The sequence below is a fragment of the Lethenteron reissneri genome, chromosome 43 (genome assembly GCF_015708825.2).
Source record: "Lethenteron reissneri isolate LAM-NWPU_2019-01 chromosome 43, ASM1570882v1, whole genome shotgun sequence".
Lineage (NCBI taxonomy): Eukaryota > Metazoa > Chordata > Hyperoartia > Petromyzontiformes > Petromyzontidae > Lethenteron > Lethenteron reissneri.
This window is the reverse complement of record NC_083821.1, coordinates 2,925,848-2,946,587: the sequence shown is the minus strand read 5'-3', so window position 1 is coordinate 2,946,587 and position 20,740 is coordinate 2,925,848. Positions and strand designations below refer to the sequence as shown.

At 47.2% G+C, this 20,740-nt stretch overlaps 2 protein-coding genes across 2 annotated transcripts in view; one reads left to right on the top strand and one right to left on the bottom strand.

Moving 5' to 3' along the window:
• Window positions 1–7,386, top strand: part of LOC133353278 (ATPase family AAA domain-containing protein 2-like) — a 47,170-nt gene extending 39,784 nt beyond the window's left edge. The window contains 3 exon segments of the mRNA XM_061569387.1: window positions 1,044–1,192; window positions 2,503–2,631; window positions 3,325–7,386. Coding sequence (XP_061425371.1) covers window positions 1,044–1,192; window positions 2,503–2,631; window positions 3,325–3,429 — 383 coding nt within the window. The 3' untranslated portion in view covers window positions 3,430–7,386.
• Window positions 7,387–8,351: 965 nt separating this feature from the next.
• Window positions 8,352–20,740, bottom strand: part of LOC133353277 (kelch-like protein 29) — an 88,748-nt gene continuing 76,359 nt past the window's right edge. The window contains exons 8-14 of the mRNA XM_061569386.1: window positions 19,887–20,146; window positions 18,522–18,720; window positions 16,806–16,988; window positions 13,586–13,766; window positions 12,953–13,146; window positions 12,191–12,335; window positions 8,352–10,238 (exon numbers count right to left, since the gene is read on the bottom strand). Coding sequence (XP_061425370.1) covers window positions 10,049–10,238; window positions 12,191–12,335; window positions 12,953–13,146; window positions 13,586–13,766; window positions 16,806–16,988; window positions 18,522–18,720; window positions 19,887–20,146 — 1,352 coding nt within the window. The 3' untranslated portion in view covers window positions 8,352–10,048. The remainder of the gene's footprint in view (window positions 10,239–12,190; window positions 12,336–12,952; window positions 13,147–13,585; window positions 13,767–16,805; window positions 16,989–18,521; window positions 18,721–19,886; window positions 20,147–20,740) is intronic.

Below are 20,740 nucleotides of genomic sequence, written 5' to 3'. Positions count from 1 at the left end.
TTGTGTTGCCTCCGAAACGTCGTGATCTTTATTTTATTTTATTATTTTTATTAATTTTGATGTTTTACCTACGTGACTTTACCGAAAACACCTAAGAATATGATTCCTTGCAGTCACGAAAGCTTAAAGTCTAGAATTAATAACATTAACTTTGGCATCAATGAGCTGATTATGTAGCTGGTTTTAGTTTTTGTAACTACTGGGAGTGCAACTATATTCCCCAGTCATGGTGAGATGAATTTTCACAATTCAAATCGTTTATATTATTTTACTTTGTGGGGCATTCAGTATTCTAGTGGCTGTAGGAGGTATGAGAAGAAAAATAGTAAAAAGTAAGCATTACGCTAGCCTGCTTTGGAGAGAGTGAGCATTATGTTTTAAATAGAACCCCCGTAAGTTAAAGCAGTGAATTAAAAGACCCTCGGGAGATTGAAGTGGAAAAGAGACCCCCAAGCAGGATACATTCTAGCAAAAAAAACTATCATTACTCACGCGTTCACCATTTGCCATAGAAATTCTGTCACTTCAACACGTCACAGTGATTTCGTGTGATTTGATAAGGTCTCTACACTCGGGCAACATCTGCTCCGGTTCACATCACTCTGATCCATGGCGCTAGCAAATCTAAATTACCGACTGTTCACAAAGCTTGCAGTAGGTGCCTGACATCTTTAAAGGGGCCCGTGGAATCAACCACAAAAAAAAGTAGTCAATTACACATTTAGCTGACTATTCGTCCCAGCTGTAATCGCTACAAGCCTCTTACCTATACGTTACAGTTGTATTGTTAAGCACTAAAGAGGTTTTTGCTGAAAAATCAAGATCAAGATGTCAGAAAGGTCACGCCATTGACAGCACCACCGCCCGCCAACGCTTCTACCATCGGTCAGATCCTGCAGCTGCTGCAGAGTAGATAAGCGTCCTCCAAAATCTGCAATAACAGTATCCCACAATCTGCTCTTAGGTCTTTCCCCTTGGTCACCAGGCTTCTGGAGGTCATTGAAAAGTGCTATATGAATGTGATGTTGTGCCACTGTACCCAGATGCAAAAGCCTTGGCAGATGAGAAGGACGATGCCTCTCGAAGCCAGCGTGCTCAGATGGAGCAGCAGAGGGCAATCGATGCTCAGAAGCTTCACCAGGTGCTGGAGGAGCCAGTGCTACCAGTCATTGTCGATAGAGACAAACTGCAGGTGTGTATCGACCGTCCCAGTTTCCTGGTTATGTTTCGCAACGTTTTTCTGCAATGAACCAGATAGTTGCACACTCACCAGCTAATACACTGCAGGTATGAACTAAACATTTTGACCTTTCAATTGTGAAACAGAAGCACTCGTGAATGGCATTGGCCAGGTGGTTCAGATGAGTAATGCCACGTCAGAGAACATTTAGTCGTCAAGCCCCAGTTCATATCTGGGTTTCAGCCACCCTTGTTTAAATTGTGCTCTCAAGTATAGCGAGTTGACAGCTTGTCACAAATAACTGAACAAAAAGAGAATGAGTTTTTTCATGTCATTTTACTTATTCCATCTCGGTGATTAAAAAATTTGTGATTTTATTGAAATGTGATAAACACACTTTGTAGGTTTTAATACTTTAAGCTTAATAAGGTTAGCTTTGTATTATGGCTTTTGTGATGGCAAGTGGACATATGGCTCCATTGGAGCCATGCTGTTCATTGTGATGCTGTCTTACATTGGCAGGCGAGAGGAAAACTGAATATAAAACCAACGTCGTAGAAGACAGATACACGGTGTAATACGGAGAGATAGGTTTAATAAACAGCATTAGATTTAGCCGAGTGTGAGTGTAAGGTTTAGACTTCCTAAGATACAGTGCGCGAGTAGCAATACAGAGATGGGTAATGACGTATTTTCAGAATAATATTGCAAATGGCCATGCATTGTAAAAGCACTGTATTTTGAGATAGCCAAGTGAATTAAGGGGTCAGAACACTGAGCCTTTACCGCTGATATTGTGGATTTAATTCCAGACGGCCGCCTGTAATTAAGCCAGGTTTTCAAGTGCTGCAAATTGACAGTCCCCTAAAATTTGACTCATTGCCGATCCTGGGAATTAAACTGTTGCTTTTTTTTCGTCATGCGACAAACATTGTATGCATGCCATATCAAAACTCTGTGCTTTGTGTGAATAAAACGTCAAATTGCAATAACCCGACAAGGTGGTCCACTATTAGCTGTAAGATTTCCGAATGGAAATTTCTCAACGTCTTGTGACGCAATATTGCTAAAGGACAATTGTGATAATTGAGATAAAAATAAATGGCTAAGAAAATGTTCATTAAAGCCTAAATCATTCTTGTGAATAATTGAGAAGTCTTTGAGGCTCTACTGGATAAAGGACTGAACTGGTTATGCTATTAATTCCGATGTAATTCATGACTTCCTGAAACCCCGTGCCACGTTAAAGAAAGGCACTAATTACTGGGTGCAATCCGTGTTTTTATGCTTGTGTGTGCGTGTGGCGGTGCGTTTGCTGGCAGGCCTTGCTGGACCGTGTGGTGACACGGACCGACGCCTCTACGGTGGAGGAGCTTGAGAGACTTTATGCCATACTGAGCCAGTGCGTTTACAACCACCGCAGGGAGAACAACAAGATGGCACTTGTACAGGTGAGCCCTGCCGAACGTACGCTCACTGGGCACGCGATGGAGTCGCGAAATGTCACAATTTTTGGCAACACCAATTTGTCATCTCGTAGTTTCTGCTTCATTTGTGCGGTTACGTTTGCTCCATTCGGCTAAATGTTGCATCAGCCCTTAACTGACATTATAAATTGCGTAATACGATTGATTCTCACGCGTGATTCCACATATGCGACGAGAACATGTGACTGGAATGCATCGTTATGTGATTTATGCACATCACGTTCAAAAGCCTTACATTTTATTTCTTTAATTGTAATAACAGTCAATAATTTGCGTTATTTTTCTGGTTTTCTTTTTTCTATAGTGTTTGCATTCCATTTTACCCCTGGACTTTGTAATTTCTCTCATTGTGTTTCCTCTTAAGTCCATTGTTAAAGATTTACGCTTTAGCATTCATTAGGTTATCTGGTTAAAATAAGTTATTGGTCTGGAAAGCATTCCTAATATGTTGTTTTATTTCAATTCAAACTGATATGAATCAGGTTCTGCATCTCTCTCCATGTTTCTTCATTTTCACATGGAGATGCTGTACGAACACAAATTGTATTTCACCGTGTGCACCGTTGAGTGGAATTTTAATTTGCCTTTCATTTTCCTCCCACTCTGCACGCCTCTTTCGATTCTCTTGCTTCCTTCTGTGGTCCTTGTGTCGATCAGGAAATGGAAAGCGAGGTGGAAACATTCCTTTCAGGAAGAGCACATGGGACGGCACTTGAGACTGAGCGGTGGACGGATGCCTTTCGCGCACGGGTTCACAAGTAGGGTGCTGTATGTACAGGGTTATGCATGTGAGCACTCTCTTGTCTTGCGAGCAGCCCATAATTATCACCATCTTCTCAAAGATTGGGCAAGAGGTTCCCTCGGTTCATCTCATCCCCTCTCACCTGACTTTTTACACCGTAGCGAGAAAGCATTTGAAATTTTAAACGTGTTCGTCAGCCGGCATCGCTGTTGTTGTGTGTTTCAGGCTTGGGCAGCCGCATGAAATTTAGACCCAATTTCTCAAGCATAATGCATTCATTGTCTTGACTTGGTCACCAATGACCGCACAAAATTGGCAATATGATAAATTGGCGTGGGTTGACATTTGTGTGTGATGGCAGGCGTTGTGGTGCACCACTATACAGGCGTAACATCTAGTGTTGGGTAAATGAGGCATCTCAAAAAAACTTGGAGGTAGCTTTGTGATATCATTTCCAAAACCGGTCTGTGGTAATCCACTGGCTATAGTTAGGTGTCCCTGAAGGACTATGTTCGCCCAGTGCCTTGACTATATTAGCATAGTTTAAATATAATTGGTTAAAACAGTATTAAATATACATGTGGATAAACTAAATCTAACTACCCATCTGCATTAAACATGAGTGTACAGGTTGGTGTTCCATCTACCTTTTGCCCTTCTCCCATGGTGCACTTTGAATGTTCATGGTGATAATTATGCCCTGTACAAGCTCGCTTGAGTGTACTGCTGTAATAAAATATATAACGGGTATTGCGTTGATCTTGACCCCAAACTAAGATCTCTTGGTGACTGTTTCTTGAAATTTATACGATAAAAACAAGAAAAAAAACATTAAAAAAGGATAAATTAAAATAAAAAGTTTTCAAAAGTCCAGTGTATTTATGGCAAATTCTAAAAAAAAATATATAAAAATGTTAAACATCTTTCCAGTTTTTTTTTTTATTGATGGTGCTGCCGTCAACATCTCAGGTAACCTTGCACAGCTGGCAAGCTTTGCCATTCAGGTCATGAGCCTTTAAATGGAAATACTTGTCTCCAACAGTGAAATGTCACCAAATAAAAACTACTGTGGTGCTTAAAAAAAAAATGTTAAAGGATATGAATAAAAAAATTCAATCATTACAAGCCATTGCTTTTGCAAGGGCCTTTTTGCCATCAACATGCGAAACGAAGTGAGGATTTTGAGGCAGGTTTCATCTGATTATCCTTGACAAGTGTTTACAGATTTAACCGGGAAGCCTCATACTTTTCACTCTTTAGCGTCATCTCCCATCGTGCGTCTTGGCTTTTGCGTGGAATAACCTCTGTTGGTGAGAAGGGTGATGCTGCTACTACTACTTTGCCATCAGTGTTTTATTTTTGTCCGTGGTGCTGTGTTGACTTTCTATTTTTTGTTCCAAGTCTCATTTATGGACAGTTTGCTTTTTGACGAACATTCAGCACCATCTTGTGTGGAAAAAAATACGAATATTATATTCCTGGGGAAAAAAAGGTTTAACTACAAATTAAATTTAATTACCAGGGGTGTAACAATTGATTAGTATTGCTTCTTAAGTGGCACAATGCATGCATTGTATCGCATGAGAATCAATGTTTTTCAATCCATATGTTTTAAGTAATGCGTTTTACAGGAACCCCTGCAAGTCACTAGTGACAGCTGCATTCACCACAATGTTTTAAACAAAAAAAGTAATCGATCCTAAGAGTTGAAACAGAAAAATAACCTGAATCGTGACAATACATCAAATCGCCGAGGAGGGGGGGGGGGGAAATGTTGTTAGTGAGTGACCAATATGCCCTATAGAGCTGGAACTGGAAGCAGTAGTGTTTTATAAGAAGTTTGATTCAGATATGCTGCCCGTGTAATTTACATGGAAATCCTGCGAGCAAGCTTAGTTCAAACCCGTTGTGTTGTCACTGTGCGGCAAGATATGGAAGGGATTTAATCATGGGCTTCTCGGATTGAATCGGTGGCTGCTGAAAAGCACTACTGTCATGCTCGCAATTGAGACTGGTTAAGATGACTTAAATTGAGACATGTGCATTTGCGTTGGTTGGACTTGTCTGCCTCAGTTTCACAAGCTCAGGGGCTTCCTTTATTTAATTTAAATGGCCAATGTCATAAAGGATTTATCAATTGCTTATTCCTTGAGGCAGTTTCGACTGCTTCTGAAACACTGTTTTAATTTAATTACGAGAGCATATATTCCCCCCGGCACTAAACCTGTCAGTCAATTTGTCAAACGTGTCTTTGTGTTGTGCTTTGTATTTTGCTGCAGATATCTTTGTAAAAAAAAAGCAGCTGGTGTTGTTTGCATGTGTTTGCTTACTTTCTCTATGCCTTTTTTACGTCAACTAATAAAGAAAAGTTAAAGACTAACACACGCTCGTGGTAAAATAACTCTCGTATGATTTTTGCCTTGGGGTCTCATATGCCATGAACATGGACAGGCAACCCAATGCCTCCAGGTCCAAGCTCTCTTCATGGCATTAAACTTTTTGGCAAATATAACAAGAGGTGGTGACTGCAGTGGAAGGGATGGCCCATAAAGTTGGTGGTGGGGGACGCTGTGTCCATGGTGTAGAATGTAATTGATTTAATTTACTGGTAGTCCAAACCACATGTACTCGATGTAGTTAAAAAAAAACAATTCTAGCATTCCTAAACAAGTGTTACGTCACTGGTTTGCAGAGGTGTGGACTCGAGTCATGTGACTTGGACTCGAGTCAGACTCGAGTCATGAATTTGATGACTTCAGACTCGACTTGGACTTGCATAACAATGACTTTGTCCCACCTCTGAGGTGTGGACTCGAGTCATGTGACTTGGACTCGAGTCAGACTCGAGTCATGAATTTGATGACTTCAGACTCGACTTGGACTTGCATAACAATGACTTTGTCCCACCTCTGCTGGTTTGGTTTAGACATTTGCAAAGCTGTGTCTTTGGTTACATTATCGGTAACTCCGTAAGACTTGCCTATGGGTGCACACCGATCTGGCAAGTGTGGTCACCATACACAACTTTTGTATTCATGTTCACGCGAGGAAGATCTCCTTCTCTATGATTAAATAAAACCTTACACGAAAATAGATTAGTCTCCCTTCCATCCAAACAGCTGTCAGTATTCATGACGGCTGCATATCCTGACTGCTGTTGACCTACTGTGCACATCTCATTTCAGATATCTGATGAGTGCTCAAACACAATTTAGGTTCCTTGTACATTGATTAAAACTTATGGGGCTATTTATTTGCTTGTATCACCTATATTTTTTATAGTTTTTTTTCCTCTCATTGCAATATAAGACCCTTTCAAGGTGACTTTTTTTTAGTTTTAAATTCATCCAAGGGCAGCTTTAATACAAAAACTATAAAATAATCGAATCAGCATTGTATTTTGCCTGGAATTTTATATTGTACAGTAGATTTCGATTTTTCCATAAGGATCCCCTTTGCATGCTTGATATTCTGACAGGTTGAAGCCGATTTTACTTATTTAGAATGCTGCTCATTGATAGGACAAGTGTGCACTGTATGAACATTGCGTAGCCATATTTGCTGGTGTATATTTGTTTTTTTTTGTCACGTTTCCTTTTGTAAGTACAGTATTTCAAAAACCTCTGCTGTATAAACGCTATCTGGCCACGACAACTTGAAAGGGTTTTGCATTTTTTGTTGTTCCCCGTTATGCATCAATGGATTTTATGTGATTCAATTTCTGCCGTGCTTTGAAATTATTAGAATGGGGGAGGTGGAAGGCAGTTCTTTTTTAACGCTTCAGGAGTAAAATTGTCCATTTTGATAAACATAGGCGTGTGTTTGATCTTTTAGCATTTATGGGGTGAACAGTATTTGTGGGAAAACATTGCATTCGTTTCTTCTGGGTTAATGTAAAAAAAAATCCTCTCTCTGATGTATACACACGTGCGCAAGATAAACTTTGGATCTTGTTGAAATAAATAAAATAAAGCATTTTCTCAAGAATATGTCGGGATTATTTTGAAGGATGTCAGAATAATAATGGAGCACACTGAACATGTTTTGCTTTTCATTGGTGTGTCGTACAAACAGCTTTTGACGCAATGTTTAATCCTTGCTGGTATGTACAGTTTGCACATGTCAACATTCATAGTGATGTGCATGTCACAAAGCGTTAAGCACATTGTATTGCTGTATATATATTGCTGTTACAAGCTTTTACAACAGCCATTAACACCGTACTACAAAATAAACATATCTTCTATAGTATTTATATAAAACATTTAACAAAACTACAAACATCCCTCTTCACAAGATATTAAAAATGTACACAAAATCTGATAGTGAATTAGCAGTAGAAGATTCTTTTAAAAAAAGTAATATTGTGTTTTTTTTTACTGTGTACCAGTCACAAACGGTGCCATATTGTCACATCCCACTGATATACACATAAACGTTTACTTTCCATTACTAGTAATTATGTAGCCAAAGAGCACAAAGGCATATTTAAATATCGCAAAAGGCGTAGTTTCGGTCATCGCAGCAGCTAAAGGAAACTGCAGAATACATTACACAATAATTAGTGCGCTTCGGTTAAGTCAATCAACCCCACTTCTCACAAACTCCGACAGATGGACATGACCAACCAAGTAGAGTTAGCACGACATCGCTTCGCGTAAAAGTGAAATCGACAGCGCAACATTGCTGCTGCTGCTGCTCAGCAACGTAAAGCAAGTGCTCACACAGCTTGCGGTCACTGGCTACGAGAGAAGGACACGGGGGTGCGAGCTGGCGAGTGCCCATAAGACAAGACCGAGAAATCCCAATTTTACACCACATCACCAATCTTTTCAGCCTTGCGCAGACACGACAATAATGTCCGGTGATGGGAGGAAATTGAAATGTTTTATTTAAATTGCCGCAGGATTTGTCCATCCCGCTGTCGTTTGTTTTTTGTTGCGCGCGTTTGTGTTGGCGAGACGTACATAGCGGATGTCTGGCCTCTTAACGATTCGCGCAGAGATTGCGGAGTGCACGGGGACCATGGCTAGGGCTCGGATTGAGTGGATGTGACATTCATTTTCCGAGCCGGATAATCTCGACACCAATACAATGACGTGCGGGGATGACAAGTTCAAGGCTTGACTCGTCGGAACACATCTTGCGAGTGGAAGGACGTTAATACTCGCCCTATATCGAGTTCTATTTTCAAACACGGGGCATTGTCTGCTTTCATTCCTTTGATATTGCATTCCTCTGATGTCTTTTGCCACTGCGCACAGGGCCCACGGTGAAACCGTGCCGTGTTGTTTTGATGCGGTAGGGGCACTGGGACGTGTGGGAAGCTCCCGCCGTGTGCGGAACGCTTCTGCGTTACTCGCCGTGCGCGCCTGTGCGACGTGCGGACTCTTTCGTTAGTCCTCATCAACTCCTAGGGTTTCCCAGTGCGAAGCTACTGACACGATTTACACCTCGGCACTCATTGGCCAAACGTTGCGCGCTCGTTTCGGTGCGTTGCAGCATCGAAGCAAATTCGTCCTCAAAAGGCGTTGCATGCACGCGATTGATTTTTTTTCGGGATGCACCAAGCTACATAGCCATTCCAAATTGTGCTGTGTGTGTGTGCTGTATAGATATAAGTGTGGGTGTGTATGCATCGTAGATGTGTGGAAATAGATTTGGTGAAACTAGATCTCGTTAAAAATAATAACATTCTGTATATCGGCTTAACAAGTAAAACCAGCTCTAGACGGAGTCCTTTGTATTACGGAATACGCTTACAAGACCACCGTGCCAACGTAAAGACGTGGTGCTGAAATTGGGAACACATGTCTTTCTAGATTTGAAGCTTTCGTGACTGCAAGGATTCATATTCTTAGGTTTTTTTCGGTAAAGTCACGTAGGTACAAAATTAATAAAAGTAAAATAAAATAAAAATCACGACGTTTCGGAGGCAACACGTCTTCAGGTGGAACCGTCACAGCACGATTGCTGTATCAAGTATTTTATTTTACTTTTATTAATTTTTACTTTTTTACCTACGTGACTACCGAAAAAAACCTAAGAATATGAACACATGTCCTGTCTCGCTCAGCCCCTGCATCCTGGAGTAACAGATGTCAGAGCCTTAAGGTTGAGTTTTGACATTCCAGCATTGAAGCGCATGCGCTATAATTGTGTCAAAATGGAGACAGCCACAGATGGAGCCTACCCCCTGGCCTGTTCCACTCCCGACTCTGTAGACAACGCGTGTGTCTGAACCACCATTGCACATTACACACGGCCGCACGTCTACCGTAAAAGATGGTACGAATAGTTATATTTGTTAAAGTTTATTTTGCTCTCTCAATATGTATATACTGTATATCGATATATAGAGTGTGTATAAATATAGTGTTTTAAAAAAGAAGTTCCACTTCATCTCAACGCTGTCCATCTCGCCCAACGTTCTTCTTTTGCCGTTAAGCCGCAGAGTCTTCCCCCCCCCCACGTCCCGCGCGTCATCTCCCACAAAATCTGAGAATATTCGCGGGGAAGCTGCTCCAATTGTGCAAAACTGCACGCGGGCGGGCGTTGTAAACCGCTAGCGCCCTCTCCCCACCGCCACCCCGGGCCTGCCAGCGACGACGGTGCGAGCGGCAGGCCGTCACGCCGCGCCTAGGCGCTGGAGTGCAGCAGGTTCTTCTTGATGACGGCGCAGCCGTGCCGGTAGACGGGGCCCGGCAGGTTGGGAACGACGGTCCAGCTGTTGGTCTGCGGGTCCAGCACCTCCATGCTGGCGAGGCCGGGGCCGTCGGTGCTCGCCGCTCCTCCCAGTACGTAGATCTTGCCGTCGAGCACCACGGCGCTGTTCCGACGGGGGGAGCGGGGGAGCGAGTGAGAAGCAAGGGGCGCGTTTAGGGCACGCTGACGATCTGCTGCTGCTGCTTTACGGCGGCCGCGTGGCGCGGAGAGGGCCGAACCAGCACTGCTGAGACCTTATCTTAATCCGAAGGTGCTTGACAATTCTCACGGTGCACGTACGATGATGGTGGTCAGAGTAAAGATTCGGGCTGCTATTAAAAGTGGACAGGCGGGAGCGGTCAAGGAGGGGTTGGGGGTCGGCCTGGCCATAGATTCTCGTTTCGTGACCTCGCACAAAACCAAAAAAAAGTTACTTTTCGATTTAAAGCTTTCGTGACTGCAGGGATTCATCTTCTTGGTTTTTTCGGTAAAGTCACGTAGAAAGGAAATAATAAAATAAAAAACAAAATATTTTATTATGTTTTATTTTTATTATTTTAATAATAATAAAAGAATAAAAATAAAAATAATATATTTTTTTCCCTTCTACGTGACTTTACCGAAAGAACCAAGGAGAAAAAGTTACTTGTGCGTTCTTAATTCGGCAAAGATTACAGCTCCGGGAATGCTGATGTGTAGCTCTGCACAGATAGATTCAAGAATCAAATTGCTGTGCTGCTATCTCCTGGTCACGTTGCAGCCAATGCCAACAATCTCTGGGTATTGGGCAGTGTCCCCTTCTTCAGCGCTCATCACGCTGAACCCTGCTTAACGTCCAGGATCTGACGTGATTTGATGTACTAATTATATTTTTTTGCATTACAATGTTTGCATCGCTTTCTCAATGCCTTGGCGCTCACCCCAAAGGGGCTCGCATACAAACGAAGCCAAGGTCGTTGTCTTAATGGGCTCTTCACTGAGCAATGAAAGGGCGAGTTGTCATTCGCCAAACCACTCCGTGTTGGAAGCAACGATGCCCAGGGGGGGTCAAACAGCGCCTCACTCTTGAACTGAACGAGGAAGGTGAAACGGAGCTTGTTTGTGCCTTGATGCACGCAAGGCGACCTGGGAAGCGTGCCCTCATCGCCGCACAAATTAATCCCTTTTGCTCTAAATCATGGCTGGAGCTCTGTCACCTGATCGGTGATTGTGCCTCCCGACGTATTGTCATTATTCCATGATTCACACTGCTGCCCTGAAGATCATCTCTGCTCCCTCTGTCTTGCATACAACAAAAAAATTTCCCCTCTCTAACAAAAAAAGCTGATCTTGTACAATTTCTGGAGATGTCCTATTTTATTTTCTTTTACAAATCCAGGTTGTCATGTCTGTCAGCTTTGGCGGACCTCATTAAGGAACAATTCAACTCCGCTTGGGGTTTTCCTTTAAGCTGCCGTGTGCAGCCGATGATTTGTATCAAGTTATGCGATTTTCGAATGCGACGTGGTTCCGGTGTTAAGCTAGGAATCAGTCCCCTTGCTAAGGCCAGTGTCTGCAGGACAAAAGACAAAGATCCCCCGTGTAGCCTTAACAGACTGTTGGCAAGTGCTGTTAGCGTGCACCTATGAAGGCTAAAACGACACACGATGGGGTGGGTGGCCAGCACCACACCCGACCGCCTTTATTTCCCGAGTGGCGATGTTTTTACATACCACGCTAGGTAATCATTTGAGGCTGAGTCGACCTACGAGAGGCCCAGGATCGGTTTGGATAATATATTCATCACTGGTGTTAGCCACGAGCGGGAATCGAACTTAGGTCGCCGGGTTCGTAGTTCAGCGTGCTAACCGCTACACTACCGCTCCCCACTGCAGGACAACAACAACAGCCATTCACTATTAAGTGGCGGTGACGTCACCAGGACGCTTGTGCCAGGCTATGTGCACCTTGAGGCCACGTGAAGTGTTGAATGCCCGCTGGCAGGAGGTCACGGGGCAGACCCAGGTGCCACGGGTCGACTGACTGAGATGACTGAGATGACTGGCTGACACACACACGCGTGCACTGTGGACACACCTACTGAACTGGCGGTTGAAGTGCATGTTGGGTCCAGACTTGATGTTCTCCTTCTCCGGGTCGTAGATGGTGGTGGCGCGGCTGAAGGCGCCGCCGAGAATGTAAATCAGCTTGTTGAGCAGAATGGCCGGGGCGTACTTATTGTCTGCAGGGGGGTGGGGGCAGGGGGAAATAAAAACCACCGAGAAACGTTTAGCCTTTCCCAAACAGCCCCGTATTCCATTTGGCTCGCTAATTGGCACATTCATCTCACGGCGCCGATCGTGACGGCAAGAACAGCTGGCGTTCAATTATCGCGCGGTAAATGTGGTTAAACGCGTTGACATAGGCAGTTTGATTGTTTTTTTTAGGGCGGTTTGTGTGAACCTACAGAGTGAGCGAGGAGGCAGCATAATGCGCATAAATGCCGTGTGTGAACACACGCGCGCGCGCGCGTGTGTAAATATACGCGTGTAAATATGTCCCAAATTTCTTTTGGGTTTTAACGTCTTTTAGCGATAGCTCGCCGAGCGGGAAATGTGACGTGAAACCACCGGCCACGCGGCGTGACGATGGCGCCACTGTCATGCGAATAGTGAAAACGCTTCGGTTCTGCTGCCGTTCACCAGCTGTGGATTTGTTCGTCTTCATGGGTTAGAATTTTTCGGCACCCAAGTCGGGAATCAAACCCGGGGGGGGCCCTTCTTGCTGTGAGGTGCAAGCATTACCGCTGCGCCCCGACCCTCCTTCCCTCCCACCCTGCCACCCTCCCTGCCGCCCTACCGATCATGGGCGTCTCGATGAAGCTCCAAGTGTTGGTGCGCGGCAGGTAGGACTGCATGACGTTGGCCGAGCGGCCGGTGTCCCCGGCGCCGCCGAACACGTACACCTTGTCGCCGTGGACGGCGGCGGCGGCCGAGTGGACGGCCTTGGGCAGCGGGGAGAGAACCTCGCAGCGGTTCGTCTGAGCGTCGTACCTGCCCGCGAGAGAGCGCCGGGCCCTCGGTGAGACACGGCGTAAGGGCGGGGGGGAACTCTCGGCACATCATCGGTGGGCCACAGCAGGCAATGGGCACCGCCCGACAGTGCGTACGTACGTACGTTGAACTTCTTTTGCACAGTTCGTAGCCAACCGCGCTAATCGGAGGTGCGGCCGGGGAAAGGACAACAAACTGAGCACAAAAAACTTTTTTAACAAATGAGTTCGTCAATCTAGATGATGATTTAAAAGTGCATGGCCCCAGTGGCATCCTAATATCAGAAGGAAGAGCGTTCCAGACGGCCGCAGGTGCATTAGCTAGCCAGCAAAGAGCGGCTGTGAGGATGAGCGTAGTTCCCGTGATGGTTTCACGGCACAGCAGTGGCAGGAGCAGTGGCCGCTTCGCCATCGCCGGGCGCGACGACGTTCCGTCACACCTCTCGCAGTGGCCCAGGTTGCCCGCGGCGCCCAGGCCGCCCAGCGAGTAGATTTTCCCGTCGGCGACGAGGCCGCTGTGGCGGCAGCGCGGCACGGCAGTGCGCGCCACCAGGCCCCACGCGTCCGTGCCGGACGAGTAGCACCAGATGTCGGGCAGGATGACGCCTCCCTCCACGCCGCCTGCAGTGACACACGGTGGGAGTGGCAGGGTGGCAGAGTCCATGAGCGCATTATCAGGTGTCTAAAATAAAGACTATAAAGATTTGTATTTTTTAAATCCTTTATATTAAGTTCGCTTGCTTGCTTGCTTGCGCGCTTACGACCGTGCAAATATTTCGGTCGTTTTTTAACCCACTTCCCGTGATCCAATCGAGCTGAAATTTTGCACACAGACTCCTTGTGCGTGACAATTTATTTTCGTGAAAATTTTTTTCCAAAATATTCCACTTTTTAGGAAAAAAAACATTTCATATTTAATTTAAAATACCAATGTGATAAAAATGAAACTCTTACTCAAGAAAAACAGAAATGAATAATAAAATAAAACCGATGCCACGCATATAAAGGATTTATAGTGAATAACTTTGTTTTTACGGGTGAATTTTTTATTATTTTATTATTTCCCTTCTACGTGACTTTACCGAAAGAACCAAGAAGATGAATCCTCTCGTTCTTCACCAAGCACCCGTCGTTGCCAAAATTGCCGTAGTCATAAAGAAAACATTGAAACTTTGATGAGCGCATCGTGTAGAGCTCGTCGAGAGGAATAGATTGCCGTGTCGTTCGCCTTCAACAGACATAGAATGACGTCGCAACGCAGTTCATGCGAGAGCCGGGGGCTTCTGGGACCCCGTGGTCCCGCCATAAGGTTCAACTAACCACCCTACGTTAAGGGAGGTTCGTTTCGTTTTTTTTTCATGCATCGTACAAAGCTCACCTCGGCGCCGCAATTAAAACACCACGCAGATGCTAGCGGGGGTAACAAAAAAATGTCAAAAATATTAAAGAATGAAAGAAAAAACACTGAGCAAATTAAACGCGCGGGCATGCGCACTTGAACACGCGGACGCCAGACGCCAATTAGCTGTTGTCAGCGCCCGGGGTTTGGACGTCGCTTTCGCTAAATTCCAGAACAATTTCTGCGTTTTTTTTTTGTTCCACCACCTATAGCTGCTGTGCCGCTTCTGATGAGCACTTTGCGCGCCGTCGCCCACACCTGCCGGAGGTGTAAGGGAGAGATCGTGCGCACATCTGCGGGGACGTCTCGAGTGAAAATTAAACCAAACGTGCACGAAGACTGGGATTTTTGCACACAGCGTTGGTGTACGGTGTTTTATTCTGCAATATTTTGCTGTCTTTTCTTGGATTTTCTGTTTGCACTCAGTCACATATTCACTTTAAGATGTTTTTTTGTTCTTGTTTTTGTCTTTTGTTTGTTGCGGTTGCACCCGATTCAAGAGCCGAATGGCTCACAAGGCTATACCTAATAAATGAACTTGAACTTGAAGATGGCAGTTTTTATGCCGTTGTAAAAGTTCCAAGGTTCTTATTCTTAGGTTTTTTTCGGTAAAGTCACGTAGGTAAAAATAAATCATAAAAATACTAGAAATAATAATAGAAATAAAATAATGATTATTTCTATTATTTTTATTATTTATTTTTACCTGCGTGACTTTACCGAAAAAACAAAAGAGTATGAATCATTGCAGTCACGAAAGCTTCAAACCTAGAATTCCAAGGCTCTGCCAAACATTTAGCTCTCTCTGTGTCTGTCTGTCTCTCTGTTGTGCTGGGTGGGCGTTTCCTTTCCCGGCTCACGGCCGTAAACACCAGCGGCGATTGTCTACACCGGTCCTGGGCCTCCCCTAGGTCGACTCAGCCTCAAACGGGTATCCGGTGCGGTGTGTTAACATCGGTGCCGGCCACACCGCCCGCTCGTGTGCAGTGCCGGCCTTCATAGGCGCTCGCTGACAGCGCCAACAGCCCCCGTGCAGGCTACGTGGGGGGTGGACCACTGCCTCTGTCTCTGCCGTGCGTCTGCCTGCCCTGCGGATTTCACAAACAGATAGATGATGACACCCTCCGGCTGTCGGGCTACAAACAGCGGACAAAGATAGAGGTGGCGGGGGGGGGGGTTGGCAAACGATGGACGGAGGCGGAGGAGCGGCTCGGATTAATGACCTCACTTTGGGGTGGGGATTAGTCGGAGGCAGGTGAGGGGGGGGGGGGCAGCAGGGGGTAAAGCCTGGGCCCTTGAAGTGCAGAGGGAATTGATCGTACGCGTGCGCTGCCGCGCCTGCCGCGCCTGCCGCTTCCTTAAGGTGAATTGGGAAATCTATTAATCACAAGCTGCCCACGAGCCCTCTCCCGCCTGTGGCTTCAGGGCCTAATGATAATGTGTCAGTGGCCAAATTACATCCTGAGGTTGGTGCGCTGCCCGTACCAAGCACGGCTAAAGGGGGGTCAAACCTTTCCCGCAGTCCGACCGTCTCGCGACGACAAAAAGCCAGACTGATGCAGGCACGCAAACAGAGTCGAGCGTTTTTTCCGACGAGCAGACATCTCGGCTCTGGAGGTGCATCGGCCCGGCTTGGTTATCCACTGACAACCATCGCCGTCATCGGCTGCGATCAATCCAGCGGCGTTTGCGCAAAGTTTGTGCGAGCACGGGCCGATGACACCGACCCATTCGTCCCGTGCGACGTCAGCGGCACCGCTCTAAAATAAACTCTTATGAAATTTTTTTTTTATTTCACCAGGTAAGGGCCCACTAAAGCTCCGTAGCTATTTTTCAGAAGTGACCTGGACATCACAAATGACAGCTCAACGAAGTGGATTATCACGTGGACGGCAGCCAAATAACTCGAAACCAGGCGTCGGCAAACCTGCGGGGCTTGAAGTGACCGCTTCGCGATGTCATTTATCACGGACCGCCGTCTCGTTTCCACCACGTGCGTTGCGGCTCTTGAGATATTGAGGTAGTGGGGGAGGGGGGGGCGGTTGTTTTTTGTTTCCGAATTCAAAAAAAATAACTCTTCTTGTCATTTCGTTTGCCCTTTTTCAGAAGTGACCTGGCCACAAATGTCAGCTCAACAAAGTGGCTCGTCGTGTGGAAATTCTCGGCTCGGCTGTGGCGGTGGAAATTTTTTTTTCACGTAATAATAACAAATAATAAATAAATATTCCGTGCGGTCGGGGGGGGGGGGGCGGCGCAGTCACCCAGCACGTAGATGTTGTCGCCGCTGCCCACGACGCTGAAGAATTCGCGGTCGTAGAAGGGCGGGCTGGCGAGTGGGTGCCAGCGGCACGTGTGGGGGTCGTAGCAGCTGACGGCCGTGAGCGCGTGGTGGTTCGTGCCCTCCGCCTGGCGCCCGCCCACCAGCACGATCACCTCCGTCACACCTGCGCCAGCACGCGCGCACGCGCCAAAGACAAACGATTCCCCATTATGGGCCTTAACAGACTGTCGGGGCAAGGGCCATTAGTGATCAGCTATTAAGGCCAGCACGGCGCACGAAGGGGTGGTGTGTCCATTTTTTTTTATCTTCATCAGCCGTGCTCAATCCGCTGCTGGACGAACACCTCCGCTGGCCTAAATTTCGATTTAAAGCTTTCGTGACTGCAGGGATTTATCTTCTTGGTTCTTTCGGTAAAGTCAAGTAGAAGGGAAATAATAAAATAATAACACATAAAAATAATAAAATTATTCTCACGACGTTTCGGCCACAACGTAAGCAGCCGTTGTGGCTGAAACGTCGTGAGAATTATTTTATTATGTTTAAGAACCAAGAAGATGGACCCCCGCTAGCCATAGCCGCCACAGCCTCTCGCGATTCTGCGTTGCGGTAATCCAGCGAGCACCAAGGTGGTACTCATTTTACAGCCCCCCGCAGGCAGATGATGATGGGCTGAGTTGACCACCCCCAACCAGGGGGATGTGAACTCGCAACCTTCCGATTGCGAGCCGATCGCTCTTCGGCCGAGCCGCCTGTCCGGCTGGTTCACGTACACCTCGATCGCTGATTTTAAACCAAGTCAAAAATCAGAATCGGAATATTTATTTACACTTGAGGAATTGCATGAGCTATAACGCTCTTTCACAGATGTCCAGTATTTTTTTAATTTTGCCAGGTAAGGCTCACTGAGCTATGAAGCGATTTTTCATAAGCAACCTGGCCACAAATGATAGCTCAACGAAGCGGCTTATTACTTATACAATTTTAGCAGCCAAATTATTTAACCTTGTGTTTCTAAATGTGGAGGAAGAAACTGTCAGACCCGGAGAAAAATCCATGCGACCACGTGGAGAGAGACACGCAAACTCCAAATACACGGGTGTCAGGGCCAGGTTCGAACCCATGACCTCCTGTATACCAGGCAAGATAATTAACATCTCAGGGGCGGGTCAGAACAACAATAACAAAAACTCGACAGGAGCGCAAAGTAAAGGAATGTTAAACAAATAACAAAAAAATATACAAAGAAAACTAAATATACGTGTTGCATTACCAGGTAAAGCCCACTGAGACGTATTAATGTCTTTCAGAAGCGACCTGGCTGTCACGAACGATAGCGCTGGGAGTCGGATCTTGCCGGGCTGCCGAGCGCGACGGCGAGCAAACGAGCCGCGGTGGCATCACGGGGACTCTTGGGAGCCGTCACCGAGCGGAGCGCCGAGCAGAGCACCGCTCGTTCAACCCAGCAGAGAAGGGCATCGCGCTCCGATCGCGACGCTGGTCATTACAACCAGCTTCATCAGGCGATTAGCCAGAATTAGGTCGCAAAAACCCAAGTATTAAACTGATCTAGGATCCGGTCGGCCAGTGCGCTCCCACCGCCCCCTGCGCGGCACGGGGCACAGCTGCCCCCCCCCCCCCCCCAACGATTCTCTGCCCGCCACCGCACGGCTCCCCGGTGCACCGGACCCCTCCTCACCGGCCAGGAGCCGGGGCCTCGTGCGCGGCGTCTGCATGGCCTGGCGCGCGTGCGGGAGCATGTGGTAGCGCTTGGCTTCGTTGACGAGGTCCCTGCACGCCTCCGAGCCCTTCACCATCTCGTCGTTGTCCACCACGTTGAGGAGGTACGTCGGCTGGATGAAGGGCAGCCTCACGGCCGCCAGGACCTCGGCCGCAAACTGCAGGGGGTGGGGGGGGGGGGGGCGCACAGGTGGTGTGGGGATCACAATTGTTACCATCGGACCACGGTCGTTATCATCGTCCAGGCTCGTTCCGCTGCTGGATCGAGGCCTCCGCAAGCAGTGGCCACCAATTCCCACGCGAGCCGCCCTGCTTTCCTGAGAGGCTCGGGACCGCGTGTCTGTCGTGGTGTTACTTTGGGGGAGCCCGCAATGCGCGTAGCATCAGGCCCTCCAGCTGACAGCTGGGGGGAGGCTTAATTGGTAATTACGCGGAGGAGGCGACGCTTCATTAATTCGCCGGCGCAGGCGACGTCGTTCCGAGGATGGTTACCCCTGGGATGCCGCGCGTGCACCCTGCTCCAAGTTCTTCGTGCGTGGCAGCCAGAGCAGGTGTCTAACTAACCGCTCGCTGCGACGCGAGCCGGGGGGGGGGGAATGTGGCTGTCGTTTGGCGCAGATCCGAGATGTATAATTAATTTCGCGGAAGCTGTTAGTCGTTCGTGTAACGCCATGGCGCCCTGAAATAAATGTCGGCTTCTCGCTCCGTGAACAATCGGCGCACGTTTGTTGTTCGTCACGTCTGTTGTTCGTCACGTTTGTTCGTCACCTGGCAACTTTATTGGCTCTGTCGGGTGGAGGAGGGTTTGCGACGCACGTTGTACTTACGGCGATCCGATTTCAAGATCAATTATGAATCAACAAATTGATCGTGAAAGCCTCCTACATATGGGAGGCCACATTTAACCCTTTCCCATTCCAGTTTTTCTACCGAATCTGTTCCGATGACGTACACGAATGAGGTACACGTACTTCAATATAGTTAGTTTATCGGTACAGAGGCTCCCACAAGGCCATGCGGGAGGGCGTGTGGTACAGTTTGGCGCCAGCTATCGTAGAGTGCGGTGGCGTCGCTACAGTTCTCTGCGGTGAGTACAACGTCTTTAAAAACAGCGGCACTATGCCTCTCTAAATCAAATGAACACTAACCGCTTGCGCGTTCTGAGATTCGGTGAACGGGACACCCACCTTGCAAACTTGCAGACGTCTCGAACAGGAAATGGTTAAGAATAGCGATGACAATCCCCACTGAGTAAGCATTACGTGGCCTAACCCAAAGCAAGTGGCACTCGCGACTCAACCGCCTCCGTCACTGTGCCGCTCACCTGCATGCGCTCGCCGGGCTCCCTGCGGATCCAGCGCTGCGCCGCCTCGTAGACGCCCTCCTCGGCGCCGGCGTTGAGGCTGTCGCCCGACAGGTAAGCCACCAGCTCGTCCTTGCCCAGGTGCAGGAACTCCTCCTGGGCGCTCACCGCCGCGAAGTGGTGCAGCGCGAAGGTGCGCGCACGGCCCGCCAGCTCGGGGCACCCCATGGCCTCCGCCATGGCCTGCAGGCCGAGGCAGTTGGCGGCCGACAGCTGCTTCTCTGCGGCGGCGAGAGAGAAGCGGCCGCTCGTGACAAAACAACGGCAACGTGGGTTCGCCCGCCTCTTTCCTGTTTGTTTTTCGTTACTCGGAGACCGTTGGAATTTTGAGAACACCTCGAAAGAATTGTACGAGCGTCGTGAGTTGCGTTCGTTAAGCAATTGTGTAATTGCGTGTCGAAACTGGGGACCCGCAGCGTGTGAGGGTAGGGTCCTCTCGCATCCTGTAAGATCGGCACTTTCACCGCTGTTGAATCGAGCGTGCCGCGTGTCAGAAACCGGTCCAGAGCTCGCTTTGTCTGCCGTTGAAAGGATGCGTTCCCAGAAGTCTGCGTGGCCGATGATGTTTTTTGGAAGAAATACTTTTCAACGTGAATAGCGGTCTAAAACTGAAACTTTCTCCGAACATAAAAAGTCCCTGCTTTGTGTAAAACTATTTTTTTTAAAAATACCCTACTCGAGACAATGCTTTCATGGATACTATTTCCCTCTTCCGGCATTGTGAGAAAATCTTCATTCCATCACATGTCCCTTTCCACAATATACTCGACAAAAAAAAATAACACAATGCCACGATGTTTTTGGTCTGCCATTGG